We start from the raw sequence: 10,044 nt of genomic DNA, 5'->3' as shown, positions 1-10,044 counted from the left end.
GCGCGCAGTGCTCTGACAGATGGATATATGTACCTAATTGCATCATCTCACCATATTGTGAGCTGTCAGGGAAACAGGCTGTCAAGCCTAGAGACAACCTCTACCCGACTGCAAAAGAACCAAACAGATGACGACACAGACCGTTCTTCGCCCGTCTCTAGTTGGTTTCTTTGGAAGAGAGGAATGACGATGATATCGCTTCTCCCCGTCTGCCTTCAAGCTGAATCCTAACTAAGCCTAAACCCTAAAGTACCATAGGCACTGCATCGGCATACTTTTTTCTCTACGCTGCATAGATATTGCATGCAGCACTCAAAACAGAGGAGAGAACAAATGGCGTGCCTTCATGTCGTGTCCGGAGTTCTTCAAGATCATACGTCTTATGTCCTCTACCACGTGAAAGACCGACGGTATTGAAGATCTGGAAGTGGCCGCTTGCTTTCTTTGTTAGATCATCTGTAGGGAGAAAGACAAAGGAAAGAAGCCCGCGTGTCAGTAGTAAAAGAGGCATCATGTGAGACGGACAGACGGGAAGACCGAGGTGATACTGACGACCTTGTTCTACACAATAATGGAGTGATAAATCTCTCGTCGTGGACACAGACTATAATACACATCGGAAGACAGCGTAGATGCATGAAAAGCGTTCACAGAAAAACGCATGCAAAGAACTACGAAGCCATACACGTGACTCTACACAAGTACACAAGATACAGATAGACATTGACGTTCACTTACATACGTATCTCCCGCCACCATTATCCATACCCACAGAGATAGGTGTCAGCCCGTGTCCGATGTATGTGCGACTACGGAAGATCCACACCCAGGACGTTGAGAGAGGTCTGTATTCCGTCCTGTTCGGTGAAAAGGAAACAAGAGAGAGAAAAGAAGAGATTCTCCTGAAATGAAACAGAGATAGTCCGTTGACTTACCAACACGGCGAGATACAGGATCGATGACAAGACGTAGATCATCAAGATGGAGAGGTTTCTTTGCTCCTCCGCCGAGCCAAGCAGAGACTCTCTGAAAGACCCCAAGGAGGCCCTCTTCATATAGAACTCGACTCATAGTAGCACAAGGGGAATCCCTCAGTTTCTTCGATTTCTTCTGCCTTTCACAGATTGATCGCATGTCTCGCAGAATCAAGTGAACGGGCGTCCAGGGGCATTCTTCCACAGGTGGGATAAACGAAGATGAGGAAGGAGACGATGATGTTGCAAGAAAACTTCTTTCATCCCCTTTAAGATCAAGAGGTGCTTCTTGTTCTTCTCCTTCTCCTCCTTCGGCTAGAAAGCTCCCGTTTGTCAAACTAGAAGCATTGGAGAAGCCGACTGCTTCGCTGAGGGCAAGAGAAAACCCAAGTGCTAGGACTTCGAGTTCTTCGCCTCCTAAGCTTTTCCAGTGTCTTAACTTTTCGAGATTTTCACAGGTGAATCGAGCTAAAGGAAGAATCGGAGGAGGGATACGTGCGACAGGATCTGGGCCGATCGAGTTCTGCAAGCCGAAAGAGAAGATACACGCTTGTCCTTCTCGGCTCTCTAACCAAGAGACTCCTATAGGAGTTGCTTCGCCCTCATAGCACATGTGATCTGCCCGAGCTTGAAAGGCTTCCATAGCTTTAACGGCGTCGTGAAAGAGATCTAGGTTATCGAGGAGGCCCCCTGATACCGTAAGCGCATCTCCTGCGAGGATCTTCATGAGCTGGAAAGGAAAGAAAAAAGTATAGTAGGACAGGATGAGAAGGTAACATACATATGTACAACATACAATACACAGGGAGACAGAAGCCAGTCAGATATGAAAACAGGTGGAGACGCAACAGACACGCACGCAAGGAGACAAGGAAGGAAGAGAAAAGAATGAGGATGATGAGAAAAGACCCATACATACATTCCAATGCCTGAGAAACTTCAAAGAGACTCTTATGCACAATCTATTGCCTGATAGACTTCATTATAGTGCCCGGCAAGTTCCATTTTTAAGATCCTTTCAATGTGTTAGCAAACAGGTGAAGGCTTGCTTTTTGGAGGTAAGACAAAGAAGGAAATACAGAGATGAGAGAAATACGCTATATCTACATACAGTCCCTCATCTTCTCTCCATCCAATCCATAACAACGGCAAGCACAAAGTACAACCGTGGCTCCTAGGTATCTCTTACAACCCAGAGGCTTCATATATATATATATATACAGACATATATATATATATAGACATGCATCTTCCACATACAACCGTTTCTTCTCTCATTCTTCCTCTACAGTCCCTAGCCGAGTAGGACCCCAATAGACGGAGAGGCGAGAAGAGGCCTATCAGCTCTCTTCTTTACTTCCTTCCTTGCAGCTCTTCTCTATGACTTGGAGATAAACGCCTGTCAAATGTAGTTACTGAAGGTCTACTGCCGGCACTAGTGAGAACTCCAAGCTGACTACTAGGCGTCTCTGATAAAACCCCTACCTATAAACATATACATACATATATATCAATCTATGTACACTCATATATATACCTATGGCAGAGAGCAGTAAGGAAGTACATATAGAGAGACAGAGGCTAGCTATACACACAGCAGAAGACATAGAGGCAGCGAAGCTAGGTGAAGGAGACTTCTTACACGTAGATCGGAGAGAATTTCATCGAGAGTATCACGCTGAGCGCAGGATTCAGGGGGACCAAGAGATCGGTAATCTCGAACAGCCGCAATGGCTAAGTTGATAAGATCTTGAAGAGTTATCATTTCCAAGATAAAGGCAGATATGCCTGCGCCAAGAGCTCCTCGGTAAGGAATGAAAGGAACCCCAAGATCCCTTCCCGACGGTTGCGTTCGACTCTGTCCTCCTTCAGGTACGACTGGGATAAGACTAGTATATGCCGCAATATCTGTACATACACACATACATCACTCACACACGGAGAAAAAGAAGACGATGAACGTCGTCTTCCGCCACAAGCACCAGGGAAAGTAGGAAGGAAGATGAGGAGACAAAGAGCAGTCGGAAAAAGAACCAGTGAAGAAAAAACGAGGCTGTGATGCTGTTCGCGTATGAAACAAGTCGACACACATCTCAAGACCATGAATCATAGAAAGGTATCTATTCATCTATCTGTCTATATATATACGTACAGAAATCAAAGGAAGCTAAGAGGGAGATGAATGGAAATTGAACCGGACAGACTTTATCTCAAGGAACGTAGACATGAACAACTTACTTGCCCCCTCCCCTCGGCCTACCATCAGTGAAGAGCTTTAGAGTGAAAACATAGTCACGTCTGCTCTTGCTTCCCCTGTAGAGACTACCGATCTCCCTTATCTACTATTGTACATACATACATGCATACATACATGCGCGCATACACGCATAGATACATACACGATGGCTCGCGTTATCCACTGTTGTACATACATACATGCATACATACATATACGATGTGCATGGTGGAATCAACTGGATTGACTATATCCTCCGAAGATAATCTCCCTCCCTTCATTAATTCCTTCTCTCGAGCCCTGGCCGGTCCATGGCGCATTCGCATGTCTCCTATATAGGTAAGTTAGCTCCGCCTACCTTTTCCTTCATCCCACTGTAGAGACAGCATGCGACTCACACCTTTTCGAATTCCGATTGAGAGCCTTCTATACAATCTCTTGAGCGGATTTGTTGTTGTCTGAGGGTGTACATCTTTACTTCTTCGAACGTGAAGCTCATTGAACTTGAGAAAGATAGTCGGTAAAGGCCGAGGCTGTTTTCCTTGCGTGAGAGCTTCGATACTCTCCCGAGCAAGGTCTATCATAAGAGGCTTGAGTTCACGACCCATCAACATTCCTGCCGAGTATAAATGTGTATCTGAAAGCTGAGCGAAGGTCACTGGTTCGGGGTCTTTGGGATGGAGCCGAACTTCTACGCTATATGTCAGTTGGATAGCTGGGATCTTATGACCGTTGAACCTGTATGTATATTCAGACACGCACACATACATACACACTCCCTGCACAGATACCAAGGGATATAGGTACAAGGTCTCATACGACAAGGGCATCTATAGCTATAGATATTTCAAGTAAATACATACAGTAAGAAGAAGAATAGGAAGTCAGAGGGAGGAAGAAAGGTAGCAACGCTTAGAGAAGAGGAGAAAGAAAAACTCTTGTTTCCGGAGTTGGATGAAACCAAGAAGATGATGCTGCTAAGAGTCAAGACCGGAGTATTCTGCATTGCCCGTCGTATGACCTTACTAGGATGAGACCTCTATCGTAAAAGTAGTGATGACAGCCCCTAGGGAAAAGTGAGAATTCACGTGCCCGACATACTCACAAGCAGACAGAAAACTCCACCCTCGTATCTCTATCTATCTATCTATCTTTTTAATCTATCTATCGATCTATCTTTTATCTCTATCTATCTTCAATCTATCTATGTATCTAGCTATCTTTAATCTATCTAGCTATCTTTAATCTATCTATCTATCTTTAATCTATCTATCTATCTATCTCTATCTATCTTTAATCTATCTATCTATCTATCGTTAATCTATCTATCTATCGTTAATCTATCTATCTATCTTTAATCTATCTATCTATCTTTAATCTATCTATCTATCTTTGATCTATCTATCTATCTATCTTTGATCTATCTATCTATCTATCTTTATCTATCTATCTATCTATCTACTTGTATATATCTCTGCATGGATAGCTCTCAACACCTATACATATAGGTGTGTCCATGAGTTGCAAAATGCGTAATACGGATGTACCTCCATAATCCCATGAATAATGAAAAACTGAGAATGAAGAAGGAGAGAGAGAGAGAAGACTTACTCAATGTCAAAGCGTGACGCATGTTTTGGAAGAGAGGAAATGGTTTCTCCTTCGCTCAGTTCTTGCCCTTCTCCCTTGAAAGATGAAGGACTGGCCTTTAGCATATCAAAGACAACGTGAGCAAACATGCTAACGAAGCGCTGAGAATCATAGAGAGCAATCCCCGCACCAACTTCAACGTCTCGTTCACCTAGATCTCCGAAGAAGAGAAGAGATTTCTGAGGGAACTCGGCGGCAGCCTTTCTATATCCAGAAATTTTAGCCCGACCCCGTGTATGCTGACCTCCGAGGAAATCTCGTAGAAATTCTATATCATTCTCGAAACACACACTTCCCCAGCTTTCGACTTGGTGACGATGAGAGCCCGGATACATTTGTCTGGCGCCATGAACAAGCGCCGAACCAACGGCTGTATAGAAGGACGCTGGTCTTGTGATATTCTTCAAAGCTGACGTCGATGCTCTTGCTGTTAGAAGACCTATAGTAGGAGGAAGAGATGGAGGGGATAAAGATAATGGCGATGAGGACGAGGCAGGAAGATGACGATGAGGTGGAGAAACGACCCTTCCTTCTTCTTCTTCTTTTTTCTCTTGACTACTTTCTCCATCAAAGGGAGACACAGGACATGTTTGAAATAGAGGTGATCTAATATATGCCGGACAGGCAGGTATACATACGTTAGGGGCCTTTGTCGTCACATGAGGTCCATAGGAAAGCACGAAAAAGAGCGCTGCGATACCCGGGTATGCCTGTCCACGTAGAAAGTCTTCATCTACACCACCTAACGTTTTTCTCCCAACTCTCCATGCACCTGAAGACCATAGCGTATCGTCGATATCAGAGAGAATAAGAATGTTTTGATAGGAAGCACCCACTCTCCTCCATGCGGCAACATGGCGCGACATCGTTGTCATCGATGAAGAAGTCTTCAAGTTCTTCTCATCAAGAAGGAAAGGCTTAGCTGAGGGGAAAGTCTTTGGCAGGAGGAAAAGATCTCTACCTCTTTGGAAAGCGACATCGGCCTTTACAAAAAGACCAACTGGAGATGATGAAAAAATCTCGCCATAGAGGCTGCAGCAAAGGAGAACAACGACTGCCAGTCTGAAACGCAGACGGAGAGCCTTCTCCCCCTGAGCCGGGGATGTCGTCGTGGTAGGTGTACGGTTCGGCGTCATACTGAAGTCTCTTGGGTATCTAGAAAATGATCACTTCTCTCCCAAAGAAATGATTTCCAATGTCGATTGAATCGACCTAGTTTACCAGTCAAAGAGAACTCAGCAAGGAAAAGGCTTATGTGCCACTAATGTAAACAAAAGGATCTCTCACCCCGTGAATCAACGGTTATCGGAAGAGGAAAAAACCAAAAGGCACACAAAGACGACCTTCGGGCTCACCTCGGCGGGAAAAGCAACCAAGGTCTGTATATAAGAGGAAGCCAAAGGAAGATCAAAGGAGGGATGAATGTGGAGCGCGGTAAGCATGGAGATGATCTGCGTTTTTGGTTTCTTGTCTACTTCAGATCATTGAGGTCTTGTGAGCCAAGCATTGTTTATCACTATCATTGATATTTGTTTCTCCGCCAGCAGTTCTTTGTTGATTAGAGGGAATCTGCAAAATCGCGGGAGGAAAAATAATGGGAAGTGCTGAGAGAAGTCAACAGAAAGGTGGAAGCTAGATAAGGAGACGAGACAAGCAACAAGACCGCGTGCAGTCTGTCTCTTCCTTCCACCGATCACAGCGGGCCTGCGTTGCTATATCAGTGAAGGGCAACGAGCGACACCAAATGCAAGAGGCGAGGCGCAACGGCAAGCGCTGCCGATAGCGGACATGTCTCTCGATTCCTTCAGCTCGATGCAAAGGCAGCTCGCTGTTTCGGTCGCTGACAATTTTCTATGCATTGACACGTGATCGATCCTCCACACATTAACCAAACGTGGCACTGTCGCAAGATCAACAATAGACGCCGCCGGTATAGAGACGACAAAAGCAGCGACACGGGAGATGCTGCTTGACGCCCGAAAGACAAGCTACGCGATGTGCATAACCCGCGAATATAAGAAAGACAATCATTTTACACAGTTCCCGTACCCGGCGACCCGCCACGACAGAAAATGTTGTGCCCGGGTTGCAGGGCCCGTCGTCCGTAGGCTCACGTAGGCGCGACACTGCCAGGCCACAGGACAAGTCGGGGGGTGAAGGACGGCCGTGACGGTGTCGGCGTCGACGAACCACGCGGCAGAGAGAGAGAAGTCTTGCACGCCGCATTCTTTCCCAGGCGTCTCTAAGCGTCGTCGGCAAGGGAAGAATCCCCTCGAGCCCGCAACCTTCCCGGATCAGGTGTAGCCTGTTGGAGAGCATGGTGCGCAGTGCAGTGTCCGATTACGACTTCTACAGGTCGTGGGATACATACGGCACGAGCTGCCTAGTCTCTTGTCCGTATGAATAGGTTCGAGGGTTGCCAGTTCTTACTACGGGCACGTCGCTTGGCCTTCTTGTGGTCGGCCATGTCAACCGCGGTCTCTTTGACAAGATTTGCAGCGTTTTATGGTTTCGATGCTGGTCACATTCTGGTCGTGGCTGAGTGCTTCTATCTGTTGGCCTGCGGTAAACATGCGCAAAGTGACAAGACTTGGACCGCTCCTGAGCATCTCCCCATCCCCACGTATCAGATCAGTCTGAAGACCCACGGAGGAATGAGAAAGACACATGTGTCTTGAAGAGTAGGATCTGTGCATCGGAAGGCCACGTCACCGTGCACTTACGATAGGCGCCGCAGTAAGCGGAGCTGAGCGAAACACTCTGGAGGGGGCTATCCGAGCTTCTTGGGGTCCACGGGTGATCGGAGGTCACATGGCTTTGCTGAAGCCTTTAGAACAGCGGGCGTAGAAGGAATTTTGTTAGATACATGCGGTCCGGGAAGAAAACCTACTGACCACATCCGGCTATTTCCACCTGGCGCCTTTGCTCTGCCAGGGACCTTTGTTCGCGTCCGACCAAATCGCCCCTATCACATGGAGTTTGATTCCTCATTACAGTCACGCCGCAAGAACTTCTCAGGGACTTCGGTAACTCGTAGATGCTCACGTGGTACTGCAGTACGCCTCAGCTTAGTAACTCTGACTGCTCTACAACACAAGTTGCCTCTCTGGCATGGCTGCTTCCGGTCTGTAGTATTGAACTTCGGCGTGGACACAGATGTGGCTTCCTGAGTGATCGTTTTAGCACCACTACTCTTCGGACGGTTCCGGTGCGTCTCATTGGTGATCACCTGCTCTTCGAACCACATTGAGGCGGAGGTGAACGTCGAAAGTACTGTCTACTTGCCTCTTGCGAAGAACGAAGCCCTCCTGCAAAATGAACTCGGTCAACCTTCGCTCACAAGGCAGTCTCGCCAGAACTGCTTCACAACGTGCAGCCTGCTACAGGCTGTCGCTCTTGTCACAGACAGTAAGATTGGACACATGGAGCTTAGCTACCTCTTTTTCCTCCTGTGCCCACCGGAGGGTGCTTTCATTGAGGTGCGCGCACTGGCCCCAGCACTACTGTGTTTCTCGTGTAGAGGTTCATAGCCCTGTCGTGAACCGTTCACTGAGAAAGACGCGCGCTAAAATGACTCCCCGCAGCTGGTGAGTGGATAAGCTCTGTGGCCGGGGTACCGACGCGAGGTGACAGCCCGTGTGACTTCAGTTCGTGCTGCCGTTGCTTAGTGATGAAGCTGGTGGTAACCCAACACTCTTTTTCAGCTCCTAGAACAGCAGTATGCTGCGCTTGTTTGGAGTGATACTTCGTATCCAGCCTTCCTTTGTTTCACAGCTTTTAAACGGGAATCCCACGCTGTCAGCTTGTCCGGGGGCCGTTCTGTTCTTGTGTGGGTAGTTGGAGACGGGTCACGCGGAGTCAGACAGGTGAGCAGACCGTACTGCCTGTACTTGACCCAGAGACTCTGCGGTGATTTCATGCCGACAGGGGAAGTGTGCCGCTTGACACCCCCGGTCTGCGCGAGCCATCCCTTTCTCAGCAGTGTATATTCCGGCACTGAACGCACTCCCACTGTAGGATGCTGGCGGGACTGGGGTGGTCTTGTCAAAGAGATGCCCAACCTTTGGCAATGGCAGGAGAGCCTTGAGAGAGCGCAAGCAAATCAACGAAAAATGGATGGGCGTGGCTGGGTACCTGACATACTCCATCTTGCACATTATCTTCGCGCCCCGTGCTGGCGGCTGCGGTGCCAAACCAGAAAAGGGGGAGCCACTTGACGAGAGAACGCGGTAAGAACTACTCCGAGCACTGCTGCCTGCACACGTTTTCCCGGCCGCGTTGTTAGTGCCGTACAGAAACACTTCCTGTGCAGATGCCAGGCGTCCGCCGACATACCCGGGCATACTTGGAGCAACTCCGACAGCAGCCCAGATACTGATCCGCCGAGACGGCGAGCAGGTGCCTGCTAAAGTGGGCAGGCATGTCTACGCAGTCGTCTTCAATTCTAGACCCTCGGCTGCAACAGCGGCGCTTCGGTGGGGAAGTCTTTCTGGTCCCCAGTATGACAGCGAGTCTAAGCCAGACGTCGGTGAAGTAGAGACCCATGCTCTACTCTGGCTGAGAGTCACATTATTAAACCCACGACACCTTGTACTGACGTGCCCGCACTGACTGCGGCACGGCTTCAGCCACAACAACTGCAATAGGAACAACAAGTTTCAAGGGGCACATTTCAGTCCCGGATCTGTAAATATGGGGGCGGAAGCGATCGCACTGCTTTATCGACACGGAAACGCTCAAGCATAGGCGCGGGTTCCGCCGAGCCCGGCACAATCCCGAAACAACCATCCTCTCTTTCTCAGCCCCATCCGTACAAGCTGGATGAAGGTATTCGCCGCATTGCCAGCGCGTTTGTCTTACTCGGGCTTTCTGGTAGCTTTCTTTTTCCTACGACAAAAGAAGACGAAAACGAAAACAGAACTTCTTCCTCCACGACACCGTAGTATTGCTGCCCACCGGAGTGACCGCGCTTGATCTCAACGATAAAGGGCAGTGGCGTTTCGTACTTCGGGTCCCGAGTTGGACCCGCTGCCAATACAGGCAGACAGGCCAGCCGCGCTGTTCCCTCAGCTTGAACAGAGCTTGAGTACAGTCCCTGCAACGAGTATCTCGGGAGCGGCAGGCCAGCTTGTATCCACCCCAGACATAGCATTTACCTGCACTACCTAGGTACACAGCTCTTAC

General features: G+C 48.3%; 1 protein-coding gene across 1 annotated transcript; it reads right to left on the bottom strand.

Annotated features, from left to right (window-relative positions):
- Nucleotides 1-37: 37 nt before the first annotated feature.
- On the bottom strand, nucleotides 38-5,996 carry CSUI_000292 (uncharacterized protein; the record flags this gene model as incomplete). The annotated part of the gene is made up of 5 exons (XM_068060526.1): nucleotides 38-456; nucleotides 936-1,704; nucleotides 2,617-2,882; nucleotides 3,569-3,948; nucleotides 4,822-5,996. 5 exons carry the CDS (start codon nucleotides 5,994-5,996, stop codon nucleotides 284-286), a joined length of 2,763 nt encoding a protein of 920 aa, XP_067927499.1. The 3' UTR covers nucleotides 38-283.
- Between the last annotated feature and the right edge of the window lie 4,048 nt (nucleotides 5,997-10,044).

This window comes from Cystoisospora suis (assembly GCF_002600585.1).
Source record: "Cystoisospora suis strain Wien I chromosome Unknown contig_119, whole genome shotgun sequence".
Taxonomy (NCBI): domain Eukaryota; phylum Apicomplexa; class Conoidasida; order Eucoccidiorida; family Sarcocystidae; genus Cystoisospora; species Cystoisospora suis.
Note: the sequence above shows the minus strand (reverse complement) of the source record. Positions and strands in the feature narration are given on the sequence as shown.